At 39.1% G+C, this 15,793-nt stretch overlaps 1 protein-coding gene across 12 annotated transcripts in view; it reads right to left on the bottom strand.

Moving 5' to 3' along the window:
* DYNC2H1 (dynein cytoplasmic 2 heavy chain 1) overlaps nt 1-15,793 on the bottom strand; it is a 300,244-nt gene that overhangs the window by 56,824 nt on the left and 227,627 nt on the right. For 11 of the 12 annotated variants that reach the window (XR_004302235.1, XM_032427898.1, XM_032427903.1 and 8 more), the window contains one exon: nt 8,128-8,337. Coding sequence is in view for 11 of the 12 variants with exons in the window: in XM_032427898.1 (XP_032283789.1) it covers nt 8,128-8,337 (210 nt within the window). In the remaining variant the exon portion in view is untranslated. Of the gene's footprint in view, nt 1-8,127; nt 8,338-8,376; nt 10,529-15,793 lie in introns of those variants that run through there. The other variant, XM_032427907.1, reaches the window with a different exon arrangement.

Raw genomic sequence — 15,793 nt, 5'->3', positions numbered from 1 at the left:
AAGGAAGGAAGGAAGGAAAAGGAAAGGAAAGGAAAGGAAAGAAACAAAACGAAAAAAAAAAAAGAAAGACGAATGAAACTGGAGGGGGAGACAAGCCATAAGAGACTCTTAATCTCAGGAAACAAACTGAGGGTTGCTGGAGTGGGGGTTAGGGTGGGAGGGATGGGGTGGCTGGGTGATAGACATTGGGGAGGGTATGTGCTATGGTGAGTGCTGTGAATTGTGCAGGACTGTTGAATCACAGACCTGTACCCCTGAAACAAATAATACATTATATGTTTAAAAAAAAAAAAAAGAAGATAGTAGGAAGGAAAAAATGAAGGGGGGGGAATCGGAGGGGGAGACGAACCATTAGAGATGACGGACTCTGAGAAACAAACTGAGGGTTCTAGAGGGGAGGGGGTGGGGGGATGGGTTAGCCTGGTGATGGGTATTAAAGAGGGCACGTTCTGCGTGGAGCACTGGGTGTTATATGCAAACAATAAATCATGGAACACTACATCAAAAACTAATGATGTAATGTATGGTGATTAACATAACATAATAAAATTTAAAAAATAGAAAGAAATAAAGAAAGAAGAGAAAGGAAAAAAAGAAGAGAAAAGAAAAGGAAAGGAAAGGAAAAAAAAGAGAAGAGAAAAATACAGGCCAATATCACTGGTGAACATAGATGCAAAAATCTTCAACAAAATATTAGCAAACCAAATTCAACAATACATTAAAATAATCATTCACCAAGATCAAAATGGGATTCTTCCCAGGATGCAAGGATGGTTCAATATCCACTTATCAATCAACTTATCTTAACTACTTCTAATTTCTTCCCTAAAACTACTCTGTACCTATGTACCCACTTCTCAATTTCCCCATGAACAAAGGATGATTTTTAATTTATTTTAGTCTTTAATTTCTTTCAGTGATGTTTTGCAGTTTTCAACATACAAGTCTTGCTCTTTTTTCTTACATTTATTCCCATGTTTTTACTTGTTTCAATACTATTATAAGTGGAGTTGCTCTCTTAATTTCATTCTGGATACTCTAAATGCTATGAACTAGCTATTCACTACTACTGTATAGAAATGCAACTGACTTCTATATATTGATATTCTTATTGTAACTTTAATATCCATTTTCCTAATGACTGATGATACTAAGCGTTTTTTAAAATGTTTTTATTTATGTAAGTAATCTCTACAGCCAACATGGGGCTTGAACTCACGACCCCGAGATCAAGAGTCGCATGCTCTACTGACTAAGCTAGCCAGGTGCCCCTGATACTGAGCATTTTTTCATGTGCTTCTTTGTCATCTGTATGTCTTTTTATTTTTTAATTAAGTATAATTAACACAGTTTTATCTTAGTTTCAGGTGTACAATATGATTCAACACACCTGTCAGAATGGCTACAATCAAAAACACAAGGAATAACAAGCGTTGGCGAGGATGTGGAGAAAAAGGAACCCCCGTGCACTGTTGGTGGGAATGCAAACCGGTGCAGCCACTATGGAAATCAGTATGGAGGCTCTTTAAAAAATGAAAAATAGAATTAATATATGATCCAATAATTCCACTACTGGGCATTTATCCAAAGATGATGAAAACACGAATTTGAAAAGATAGATGCACCCCTATGTTTATTGCAGCATTATTTGCAGTAGCCAAGAAAAAGGAAGCAGCCCAAGCGTCCATCCACAGATAAAGAAAATGTGGTATATGTATACCTCTTGATAAAAAAAAGAATACTTGAATAGACACTTTAATTTGGAATGCTTATCTTCTCATTAATGAGTTGTACTTAAAAAAAATTTCTAGATAAATGTTCCTTTGTTGGGTCCAGCTAATCTTTCTCCTGTCTGTGGCTAACTTTTTATATTCAAAACTGTATAATCAATTTGGGGATAATTTTTATATATGTTTGGAGATACAGGTGAAGGATTTTAATTAATTTTTTTTTGCTTTGGCTCTTCAATTGTTCCAGTAACTGTCTATTAAAGAGATTTTCCTTTCTCTCTTTAATTGCCATAGCATATCTGGTGAAAATCAATTGATCATACATCAGTGGATCTTTCCCTAGACTCTGTTCCATTCCACTGAGCTATATATTATTAGACTTTTGTCTAATGCCTTTTCTGTGTCTACTGAGATAATCATGTAATTTTTACTAGTCTATTAAAATGATAAATAACATTTTTTTAATTCAACCTAATTTATATTCCTAGAATAAACCCCACTTAGTCAAAATGCATTATCCACTTTTATATTTTGTTGAACTTAATTTGCTAATATCTTGTCAAGAAGTTTTGGGTCTATGTTGAAGAAGGAAATTTATCGATAGATCTCCTTTATCATGATGTCTGTGTTAGCTTCTGCTATCAGGCAATGCTGGTCTCAGGAAGTTCAGGGAAGTATTCCTGCCTCTTCTATTTTCTGGAAGAGTTTACAGAGAGTGGGTATTTCTTCCTTGAATATTAATTAGATTTCAGCAGTGAATTCTAGGAGCTCTCTTTGTGGGAAAGTTAGTAACAAATTCAAATTCCTTAATAGATAGAGAGTATAGGCTATAGACTATTTCTTCTTGAATGAGCTTTGGTAGTTCCTATCTTTCAAGGAATTCATACATTTCATCTAAGTTGTTGAATTTATAAGCGTAAAGCTGTTAAAAATATTCCATTATGCTTTTAATGTCTGTAGAAACTGTAGTGATGTCTCTTGTCTTATTCCTGATACTGGTAACTTCAGACTTCTCTATTTCTTCATCTTTCTCTGGACTATTTAAGTAAAGGTTGTACTTCCATCTTATGTCCTATATTGGCTCATTACACATACCTCTGTGGTATTTTAATTTTATTTTTATTGGTTGCTTTAGGATTTATAGTACACATCTTTAACTTACTACAGTCTACCTTCAAAAAACAACAGCTATTAAGTGATATTAATGAAACTCCAAATAATATTAATAAAACTTCACATATAGCACAAAGGTCTTACAACACTATAATTCCATTTCCACTTGCTAAATGAATAAAAAAGGACAAGGGGAAGAATAAATTCCGGAGTTAAAAATCTCTGCTAAAAAAAAAAAAAAAAAAAAAGTATATATTCTCTTATCATGCACATTAACAGTATTAAATTAGGGATACTGAAGGAGAATTCCAAGATACTAGAGATTCTGGATATATGCAGGCCCCGTCGTACTGACATAAATCATCAGGAACTGATTTCCATTTGTAAGTGTATCTAATAAAATTCAGATTTCAGTGAAGCTAGAGACGAGGAGGTGGGGGAGTTCCATCCCAGTATGTGATAAGCCTTTGGAGATGAGTATGAGGAGTTCAGTGTTCACAAAGCTGCTAAGTTCCTCTTGTAACAAAGACTACCCTACAACTTCATGATAGAATTAAATTACTCAGTGACAGAGGAAGTGGGGAGAACATTGATGTAGGAAACACAACACCAGGACTGCAGTATGGGCTCTGCCACTTTATGGGACATTTTCTGATCTAAGTGAAGGGGCATGATGAGAGCAGAGCACAGAAGCGCTCTCACCTGGTAAAGTGTTACATAAAACATAAGGTATTTATTCTAATGGAAAAGTGCAAATCACTCACAATTAATAATTATCATTAGGTAAGGCAGCTGATGACTTTTTAAAGCACTATTTGCACGAAGATAGATAAATTTTACAAGAGGGACCCTTTAAGGAAAGTTGGAAGTCTTCCCAGACATTTCATAAGAATGAGCATCTTTTCTTTTCCCCCAAGATTTAGAGACCAACGATGGAGGTGGTCACAGATACTGACGAGTGGAGTGGGGGGGCTGAAAGGTGATGTGGCAGGTGCTTCTGCCAGTTTTTATGGGAATTCTGTCTACACGATGCATTTCTAAAACCTTGGCCTGCATCAGAACCATCTCGAGGGACTGATAAAATGCAGACTGCAGGAGAACACAGAGTTTGATTCACACAGTCAGTCAAGACTTCACACTCCCAAGTTCTCAGGTGATGTGGACGTTCCTGGTCTGCAGACCACACTTTGAAAACCACTGCTAGAAAGAAGACCATGGCAGAGAAAGGAGTGAAAGGAAAAAACTATCCAGCAGAGGAGATCCTAACTCTTAGACATCCTGAAGCTATACAGTAAAGCTCTATATGTATATATGTGCATATCTGAACAGAGGGCATTGCTCAGCAAGAAAGATGAAATGATTTCGTATTCTTTCAATTTTTATTCATTTAAATTATAATTTAAAGCCCATGTCCTAATTATGTAAAAGAAGAGTCACAATATTTAACAGTACTATTCTCTTTAACAAATTATAAATATTGTGACTTTTTACAAAAAAAAAAGTTTTCATAGATTACCAGAAGCTGTCAAAGAAATAAAAAAGTCGTAATTCTAAGAAAATTCTTAATCCAATCATGTCAACACAGTAAGAAAATGTCAAGTACTGAACTATTTCCTAACTTACATTAAATCATATCACTTAATACAGAACTTGTCACATTCAAATGTAATAAAACATTAAATTTTTATCTTGAAATAAATGGGATAGTACTGGATTCACAATTCTTGGTAAAACTCATTGGAAAGTAAATGTCAGAAACTTATTTTATGGATCTTGTCTTGGTGAAGGTCAGCCCAGTCTGAGTCTCATCAGACACCAGGAAACATCTCTAGAGATATTCTCTGTGGTATAATGTAAATGTGCTTTGCAAAACATGCTTTCATCCTTGGAAAGAATTTTAACCAATTTGTTTTCATGCAAATTATAAAAATATTTCAAAAATAGTGATATTTTAGAGGCTGTATTTCTCAATTCAAAGTGTAATATATAGGGGCGCCTGGGTGGCTCAGTCGTTAGGCGTCTGCCTTCGGCTCAGGTCATGATCCCAGGGTCCTGGGATCGAGCCCGGCATCTGGCTCCCTGCTCAGTGTGGAGCCTGCTTCTCCCTCTGCCTCTGCCTGCAGCTCACCCTGCCCTACTTGTGCTCTGTCCTTCTGACAAATAAAAAAAAAAGTGTAATATGTGTAATATATAAAACTTAATTTAATACATTAATAATGAGATTGTCTACATCCTCAACACACTGTAATTAAGAAGTCGTCAGGCCCTGGTGCTATGCCAAATACAGAAACACTGAGGAGAACTTACTGAGTCAGGGGAAGAGAAAGAGGCGCTATCAAGAATTAAAAATCTATGACTTCTTTATAAAATGCCATTCCTTGGTTTTACTCATGGAAAATGTTTCATATAATAAAGCCAATTTAACTCTTTATCTTTCACTATGGTCTAATAAGCCACATTACAAAACCATTATAAAAAATGATTTCTTCATTTTTTTCAAGTGTTTATGCCAAAGATCACCCAAATGGTTTACAACAGCAGAAGCAAAACAAGAAGCCAGGTCTGCTGATGACTTTTTCTATTTTTCATTTATATCACATACAACCCTCTTGAGCCACCCTACTCCATGCCCTAACCAGCTCTTACTGAGATGAGTAAACAGTAACCCACATGATACCCCTACTTCTATAAACTAGTTTTGTATAGTGTTACCAGTCAACTGCTCCAAAAGCTGCTTTTTACCTAATAAAGTTCTCCTACAGTAACAATAACAAGAGCAACTATCATTTAGAGGATGCTTGCTTTGTACCAAGCACTTTACTTATGATTTAATTTTCATACCAATCCCATAGGGTAGGTTATCTTTATTATCCTCATTTTACAAATGAGAAAAGTAATGTTTAGAGAGGTTTACCTGACCTGCCCAAGTCACATAGCTACCAAGTGGCAGATAGACCTATTCCACGGGCCACTTTCTTGGCCTTTTGTGACATTATTTCTACATGAAAATATTCTTATTGCCTATGGCATTTAATCCAAACACCTTTTCTTTGGCTTTAGAAACCTCAAAATCTGATCTAAGCTGAATTTTCTACACGTCAGTGTGTGTGAGTTCCACCAAACTTGCTGTCCTCCTCTACACTCGTGCTCTATCAGTGTGATTCTCCTCCTAGACCTCACTCAACTGTCATTAAATGCAATCCCGTACATTTTGCCCTTAGACAGCATGAAGTTGGATTTTAAAGAAATACACTCTCATGGAAATTTATCTTTTGGTAAATTTAAATCATTTCTATTTATAAAGGCACCAGACCCGCCTAGGTTCCTGACTCTACAAGTTCTCCCTGCGTGACTCTGGTTAAGTGACTGAGCACCCGCGCCTGTCTGCCTCAGGCCCCTCCCAGTAGAATAAAGGTAACAGGAGCACCACCTTGCACGTGGTGCTTACATGAGCTAACTAATGTAAGCTCTTCAGAGCTCTTACAATCCTTTCTCAGTGTTTCCTTGAAATGCTCAAGGAGCTTTCATGATAGATAATGTATCACTTGAAATAAAAAAGAAGTTAGATACAGCTTATAGAACAATATACTACAACTATGGTATTTTGAATATCATCGTTGATTCAAATAGTCATCTATATACGAAGAAAAACCATTTAAATGCAGTACACAACACAAAGCTGAGATTTCCTTTCCAAGGTAAAGGGAAAAAGGAACATAAGGTTGCCAGAGTATGCCTTTTTGTCTATGCAGAAAAGGAATGGATATTGCAATGGACTGAAAGTTTGTGTCCTCCCCCAAATCCATATGTTGAAACCTTAACCTCCTAGGTGATGATATTTGGAGATGACGCTTTGGGGAGGTAGTAAGTCATAAGGGTGGAGCAAACATGATGGGATTAATGCCCTCCTAAGAAGGGACAGGAGAGGTTGATTCCTCTCTCTTTCCTCTGTGCTACGTGAGAACACAGCAAAAAGATGGCCATGAGCAAAGCAGGAAGCAGGCCTCATCAGACACCAGATCTACCAGCAATTTGATCTTGAGAACTATGAGAAATAAATGTTTATTGTTTAAGCCACCCAATGTGTCAGAATTTGTTATAGCAGCCTGAACTAAGACAGAAATCTTTTTATGTAAGATACAGGAACTTCCAGGAAGATGATCTTTTATGTAGAAGACTTTAAGTTGACCATCAGAGTTTTCTATATTGAGGGTAAACAGTGTTGGAGGCAGGGGGAAAACAAAACTTTTTTCTTTCTAAATTCCTATGGAACCCTAGTGAAATCTTTTCCAGATGCCAAGTTCTGTAAGGTGTATATTTTCCAAATAACTAAAGTAAATATATGTCAGATACTCCATTTTTTTTGTTTCTAGCCAATAGATCTATAATACATGGATTTTACTGATATTTAAAATGGTTTAATTGGGCATCTGGGTGGCTCAGTCAGTGAAGCGTCTGCCTTCAGCTCAGGTCACGATCTCAGGGTCCTGGGATCGATTCCCACATCCATGTTGGGCTCCCTGCTCAGCGGGGAGTCTGCTTCTCTCTCCTCCTCTCCCCCTCCCCACCGCTCATGCTCGCTCTCTCTCAAATAAATAAAATCTTAAAAAAAAAATAAAATGGGTCAATTATTCAGCAAGAGAAGTGGATTTCCCTTTCTTCTGCTAAAGTACCTTGATTCTCCACTGGGTAACCATCCTTCCCTTACTTGGAGTATGCCACATTACAGATGGAGCTGAATCCATCCTAGCTGCTGGTATACATATTTGGCTGAAGCTCTAGCCAATGAGAACTTTGCAAATCCTGAACAGAGAATTTTAAAGGGGCTAGGCATCAAACACAATCCAATCAGTTTGGATTAAAGCTAATCCCAAGATTTTTGCCTGAGTTACCAGGAGAAAGGTGTTCTTTCTGTTGCTCAGCATGCTAGGATACCATCATGTATAGACGACCTGCCCCAAAGTGAAATCAACATGGAGGCTGCATGTACATACACACACAAGTAAATACATATATATACGCACTCACACACAACATGACGAGACAGATAGACAAGTAACACAAGCTAAGATCCTAATGACAACCTGCAGCTCCTGCGTCGAGCTGACTTAACGCTGGCTACCCTTGTCCTTCCATTGTATCAGCCAATTAATTCCTATCTGGCTACGGTAGTTTAACTTGGGTTTTCTGTTACTGTTAACTGTAAGACTTGGTAAATGTATACATAATGAAAGAGTCATTTATAATAATGAAATAAAAACACATATATTTAATTTTGGCTTACCTTTTGGTTTAATAAAGCACTTGCCAGTTTCTGTACTTCTGAACTCAGTAAGGTAGTTCCTCTGATGACTTTGCTGAGAGCGGCAAGAGATTGATGAATACTTTGGACTAAGCGAATGGCATTAAATTGTTCCAGAATGATGAATGACAATATTGGAGATCCTTGTCGATCACTAGGAGGAGACACCTTCTGATGAATCAGGTTTGAATTCTAGAAGAATAATATGTCAGGTCATACTTAACTGAAAAGCAGCACAAATCACTGACACTAAACACTTCAAAACTTACTAAAATTCCTTGTTGTCCCACTCCGTTTTGAAATACTGTTGTTTTACAGTGGCCAAGTTTATTCAATCTGTGAATACACAGGAAGGGAATTCTGGAGTTCATCACCATTTGAAGTGGTATGGGGGTGGGAACAGGGAATGGGGGAGCCACCCTGAGACGCAGCAGTCAATACAGTAGGAAAGATGGGAAGAAAGGCTCTATAAGCCAATGCAAAGACAGAACAGCTACACCGAGAATAACAGAATTATGGATTTGAAGTAAAAGGTGGTTATTTAACTCAATTTGAAAATTCCCTGTATGTATATTACAGAACCACACTATACATCTTGTACTCAAGGTCAGTGAGTATTACATCTTCATGTTTATTTCTCCATCTATACTTTAACAGAGATTCTGACGCATGGATTTCTAGGATTTCTCAAATTAGTAGGAAAAACTCAAGGAACAGGAGTTGTAGCTAAAGAGCTTATATGGTTAAGAAGAAAAAAAATTACCTTCAATAATATTCTAAAAGTGCTAAAATACAATCAAGAGATAAATGTGGGAAGTCCTTTTCTCTTACCTACTATATGTTATCCTAACTTTCTTTATCTATTCTGCTTACAAGCCTGGTTAAGGATCCCTTGTCTTTGCTCTAATGGTTGTCACATTCATATATCCATGAGAGCACGGTCTTTTTCATCTATTGAGCATGATAAATAATTTAATGACATGATGATCTAGCATGGCTATTGCCATTAAATAAATTTTATTAGCTTAAGATTATTCCTGAAGACTGATTTGGGTTAAGACCTCAAATTTAGACATGTTTACTTCTATTATCACTACATAGGCATACCTCACAGATACTGTGGGTTCGGTTCCTCACAACCACAATAAAGCAAGTATTACAATAAACCAAGTCAAATGAATTTTTTGGTTCCCAGTGCCTATGAAGTTATGTTCATGCTATGCCGTAGTCTCTTAATTGTGCAATAGCATTGTCTCAAAAAAAAACAACTTATACACCTTAATTAAAAAATACTTTATTGTTAAATTTGCTAACATCATCTGAGCTTGCAGTGAGTCATCACCTCTCTGCTGGTGGAGGGTCTTGCCTCAGTGCCGAGGGATGCTGACTGATTGGGGTGGGGGCAGCCGAAGGCTGGGGCGGCCGCGGCAAGTTCTCAAGACAAGACAACAATGCAGTTTGCTGCGTGGATCCACTCTTCCTGTCAGGAACAAGTTCTCTGCAGCACAGGAGGCTGTTTGCTAGCATTTTACCCAGAGCAGAACTTCTTTCCAAACTGGAGTCCATCCTCTCAAACCCTCCGCTGCTTTATCACCAAAGTTGACGTAACATTCTGAGTCCTTTGCTGTCACTTCAACAATCTTCACAGCACCTTCGCCAGTAGATTCCATCCCAAGAAACCACTGTCTTTGCTCATCCACAAAAAGCAACTCCTCATCCGTTCAGGTTTGATCACAAGATTGCAGCAGATCAGCCCCATCTTCAGGCTCCACTTCTGATCCCGGTTCTCTTGCTGTTTCCACCCCGTTGGCAGCGACTTCCTCCCCTAACGCGTTGAACCCCTTCAAAATCACCCATGAGGTCTGGAATCAACAGCGTCCCAAATTCCTGTCCACGTTGATACTGTGATTTATATCTGGTATCTCATGAATCACAATGTTCTTAATGGCCTCTACAATGGTGAGTCCCTTCCACGTACTCTGCCCAGATCCACGAGAGGAACCACTCCTTCGGCAGCTCCAGCCGTACAGAATGTATTTCTTACGTAGTAAGACGTGAAGGTCAAAACGACTCCTGGATCCATGGGCTGTGGGCATGAGAACAAGATGCATCTCACTGTCCGTCTCCATCGGAGCTCTGGGGCGACCAGGTGCACTGTCCATGAGCAGTAATACTTTGAATGAAATCTTTTTATTCTGAGCAGGTGGTCTCAGCAGTGGACTTAAAATACTCAGTAAACCACGGTGTCGACAGCTGTGCCCTCACCCAGGCTTTGCTGTTCCCTTTCTAGAGCGGAGGCAGAGTCGACGGAGCATAATGTGTATAAAGGCCCGAAGAATTCTCGGAGCAGTCAATGGCAGCGGCTGCAGCTGACAGTCACCAGCTGCATTAATTAAACATATCAGGGTGAGAGACTTTCCACCACTCTTGGATCCATAATCTAAGAAAACAGTTCACTGTACTGAACTTTTTAAAAGGGTGATTTAGGAGAGCATCAAAAATGCCTAAAATTCAAAGAGAGTTCACGTAGGGACTATGGTTTACAGATGTGCAGTGAGTGTAAAATGCAAACTGAATTTCAAAGACTTAATATGAAAAAAGAATGTAAAATATCACATTAATAAATTTTCTACATTGATCACATGTTGAAATGCTTATGTTTGGGATATATCAGGTGCCATGAACTATATTATTAAAATTAAGTTCACCTGTTTTCACTTATTACAGATGACATCTACAGCTCCCGTCTGTGTTTCACGTCCTACTTCCATCACACAGTCCTGCTCTGGAGACTAGCAAGTCAAATGCTGTATGTTCAGCAATAAGAACAAAAAGAACAGACAAAAAATATACAGTACAGTCTCAAAAGTGATTAATAAAAGATGAAAAAGCACTGTGAAGGCAAAAAAGAAGGAGGTAGCAAAATGCACTACATAAGCTGCGGTCCATTCATCAGTGGAAAAGTGTCACATAGCAGGAGGCCGCAAACTGCAGTGCATTCTAGATTGTAACATAATCCACTTCAAGGCCTCCACAAACTTTTCATAAAAAATTCACGTCAAATAACTAATTCTAAAAATAAATGCAGCTATTCTGCACACCCAAAAGGATGAAGTACAGAGAGAATTCATAGTCGTAGCGATATGTTATAATCTTAAGACAAAAAAATTGTGAATAATGTATTTTTTAATTCAATATATATACATACCTTAGCTAAACTCACCATGAATAATTACAACAGGCATGCAGCATGATTTCTGGTGACACGACCAAGGGACTACAGTTTTATCTTTTGTCAGCTGATTTACTATAAAAGCCTTTTCTAATGACTAAACACAAATGAGTAAACTGTGTTCCTTTGAAGGATGGCTTTGACATTTTAAAGATCATCTTGTCATGAAAAAGCTGAATGTGTTCAGAGAAAATCATTAAGTGATTATGGAGCTGCTGGGGGAGAAGGTTACGGGTATTTTAAAACTTAACTATTAAGCAAGGAGTATCTTTTGGGCCAGAAAAACGACCCTTATTTGGCATAATATAAGTGTGAATCCAGGGTTTCTGTGTTTTGATGGACATAACTGTCTAGACTCCAGCAGAATGGATGACACGGGAAGCGGTGGTGTTTTGTGTTTGACAGTTAGAGGTGTCCGAAGATGGCTCTTTGTGAGAGAATTTCCGTCACGAGAGCAGATGCTAGCACTGACCAGGCCAGGGGCTGGCAAGCGTTCCCGTAAAGGTCCTGAGAGGAGACTGGCCAGGCTGCGTGGGTCGCTGCCGCTCCCGCACGCTGCTATAGGGCAGGGGGGCTGCAGACGGTCGGCAGACTAGCAGCCTGGCCGGGTTTCAGTAAAACGATTTCCGGAAAAGGAGGGCAGGCCGGGGATGTCCCTTGGGCAGTGGCTGGACAACCTCTCGAGGACACTATCACTTATTCAAGGTGTAATGGAAATCCAGGTGTGGGTCCTTCCCACATCTGCGATGCAATGAAATTAGTAAGATTATAGTCTCCGTGCATACTTGCCACAGCTTATAAAAGAGTGATCAACAACCAGAGGTTTTCTTCCCCCCCCCCGGTCACATGATCATGTCTTGGTTCAAGATATTCTTTCTATTGATAAGGAAGATATTAAAAAGACTCAACATACAATCCGTTAAAAAAACGAAAAAGGAAATGAGAAACAAAAACAAACAGTTGGGTGGTTCTATAAGGGTTACATAAAAGGGGGTAATATCTTCATTTTTGGGGGTGGAAATTGTACTTTCGCCCTCCAGGAACTCCTCATTCTTCTTTAGATAATCATTTCCTACTATCTCTCTGGGGCAGAAACAGCCTTTCCTAAGTCTTAGTCCATGTAGTTCTATAAGAGTTTACTCATCTCAGTTGCAGAAATCAGTGTGTGGCTAAAAGCTTCACTAATAAGAGCACTCCGTTCTCCCGACCACATTGATGGCCAACAAGACAGAATCCAAGGCAGTGAGAATTCTGCTGGGTCTTCTGAGAAAGAGGCACCTGTTTCCACTAGACTTGAACCTAAGAGATCCTAAGGTGGAGAATAGGTGCAGCCATTCTGTGACAATGGAGAGACAGCTCTTTTAGTTATTACGTATGTGTTATATTATATAGAGATAAATGCACTCCCTTTCAGAACAGTCAAAAATTTTGACATATCTCCATTAAATTATGTCTTTCCAGAAGTGGATTTCTGACAAGACTGTGGGAGAGAGAGAGCAAGGAAGGGAACAAAAAGGGAAATAAGGAAATAAAATAATACTATCCATTTGGTAAGTTCAAAGGGGAGAAAGATCTATAGAATTCCTGGCATCCCATTTCCCAGAATAACGGGCTGCTTTGTCGTTTTATTTTCTTGTACCCAAAGCCAGTTATTAGTAACAAACAGAGCTTAACGTAAACTTGGTAACAGCTATTCCCAGGATCATGCCAAATTACCAAATGGATCAAAGGAAACCAAACCAGTCACGTTTTAATGCTCATTTCATTTAGTTTAGTTACGATTAAATGTATGTTCACTGAGCAAGCAGAGCTCAACTAGGACAAGTGTGTGCTCATTTATGCAATAAACTGTTTAAGTCACACGTGCTGAGGAACTAGACTAGAAGGCAGACCTGCTGGTGAGGAGCAGGGCAAGCAAAGCCGAGGCACAAGGACGGCAGGGCAGGAGTTTGAGCTGATGCACTGAAGCTGATGGAAGCTATCGCATCGTCTGAAAACGGAAAGGAAGCTAGGGAGTGCCAATAAAAAAAAAAAAAAAAAAAAGGAGCTTTTGTTTTAAATATAAATTACTTGTTAATTTTATGTGCCTTGAAAACTTCCCAGCTGTGATGTACAATACTACGATATTAACAAACAGCAAACCCAGCAGTCACCCCCAGGGACGGACACCAGTGCCAGGAGCACCTTTAGCTTTGTGGATACCACCCCTTGGTCTGTTGAAAGCCATTTTCATATCAAACTTGGGCACACAGAATAAAATGGCATATTAATAAGACCATACGTACTTCCGGGCAAGTCTGTTGCACAGGCTCTCTGCTCCGTGAGGCGTGCAGCTCTCAGGGGAGGAGGCAACAACAGTCTCCCACTGAGAGACGTCCCATGGACCAGGGTCCCTGAGGGGAAGGACGACCAACATTCCAGAGCAGGGACTATGCGCCAGGCATACCACGTTATTCTGTTACGTGGTAACAGGTGGATCATGAACAATAACAAATGTCACTGAATTTGAAAATTTTATGCAAAGTGTACCTAAGATGAACAGCTACCTTTCTTCAATGCCCTCCTAAAACTGGGAGGCTGATGTGTACACTCTCAGAAACACAACAAGACAACACAAAATGCTGTGTGTGTGCATGCTGTTTCGAAGTCTGAGAAGAGCCCAACATTCTTGTGCAGCAAGCGAACTGGTTCATGACGTGAAGGCTGAAGGGAACACTCAGGTTCTGGCCAGTCGGTGCCCAGACTCAACGAGAAGAAACAATTCCAACACCGCAGAACCCACTACTTCACAGAGAAAGGCAGTCAACAAAGCACAATCACTTAAAAGACACATGCAACTTATTTTACGACCATTCCAAGTAAGAAATAGAGAATTTCAGCTTCTGATTTTAGCAGAGTAAGATGGGGCTGACAACAACTATGTTGAATAAAATACTAAAGCATATTCTTAAATACACCCAAATGCAACCTTGAGAGGAGAAGAAAGAATTATTCAAACAATTAAGTGCTGAGTATTCCATTTTCATCTTTATTAATTTCATCCTGAATGCAAACACAAAGTATTCTGGATTAGAGATAATTATATGTTGATTACCTCACAGTAAATAGTAAGTGTGTTGCTATTGTCCTTGTCCTCTGGGCCTGACCTTTAGGATGGTCAGGTGAGAGCCAGATCAATTATCCTACACAAGTAGCCAGATGCCCCATGGGGGAGGTAGACAAGGGATGGGAGAGGTGTGATGCTCTCCTTATAGAGTACCAGGCTGCCTCCTTCCTCTTCCCCTCCAAAGAGGATGTTCTAGGAAATGTATAATGGGCTTGAATTCTAACCAACACTGTGGTGGGTAAATAAAATCTCTCAGGAGCCAAGCCATCTAAGAGATGACTCCAAGTTTGGGCTTCACCCCTCTTGACCTGTGAAAACCCAGGGAGACAATGCTCTGGTCTCTCCAGCACCTTGGGACTTAGGAACTTAGGGTCTACCCTGTGGCCCTCTCAGAGAAATAGTAATAGTTTTATTATCCTTTCTGATCAGAGCAATTAACTAGACGAATGGCTACAAAGCTAATTCTCATGGTGTGTGAAGAGTCACACAAGACTGGGGCTTTTTATAGTAAGACTGAGAATCCAGGAAGGTTTTTTATTTTTTCCACACTAAGAGTGGGAAAATGGCAAGCAAGCCACTCAAGTCCACTGACGCCAGAGAACCCGAGCTTCTGCACTCATAAATACGGGGCTGTGAGACCAGAGATCCAATCCAGTATCTGCTCAGGTGCAGAGGTTAGAAAGACAGTCCCCAAAACTGAAAGCCCGGACGAGGACGCTCTCAGGAGAAGAGTGACATAGAAATAATCCCCCTTTACCTCTGTCCCAAGGACAAGTAGAGAAATCGTGGATGTTAAAATTTGGTAGTAACTGGACTGGGGAGTGTAGGCGTAGGACTCTCTCCTCAAAATTGTCACAATTGGAACTTTAATGTTAGTCTGTGTGCACTACTTTGGAGGTTCTAATGCACTTCAAAAGAATAATTTAGTTTATACAGTTCCAGAGCAGGGCTATCTCAAATATTTGAGGGGTGCATGATCCTGACCCAGACCTAAACCAAACCAAACCAAACCCTAATCCTACATTCTAAACTGAATGGCAGAACACATTTTAATTGTAGGCTACAAATAATTCTTTTAGGTAAAGTTACCAAAATGATCAGCAGCTCATGGCTTTAACAAAAACAACCCAAACTATTCTATAAGTAAGTAAGGCATGCTATTAAGTTATCATATACAGTGTAGAAAAGAATCAAATCCACAAAGACTTCAGATATTGGAATAATCACACGATTATTTATTTACCACAAAAAAATTATGGTAAAGGTTTCTAGAATTGATAGAGAATCTTAAAATAAACAAGCAGATCTCT

Source organism: Phoca vitulina, unplaced genomic scaffold (assembly GCF_004348235.1).
Source record: "Phoca vitulina isolate PV1807 unplaced genomic scaffold, GSC_HSeal_1.0 scaffold38, whole genome shotgun sequence".
Taxonomy (NCBI): Eukaryota; Metazoa; Chordata; class Mammalia; order Carnivora; family Phocidae; genus Phoca; species Phoca vitulina.
The sequence above is the reverse complement of the archived record's forward strand: the minus strand, read 5'-3'. Positions and strand labels throughout refer to the sequence as shown.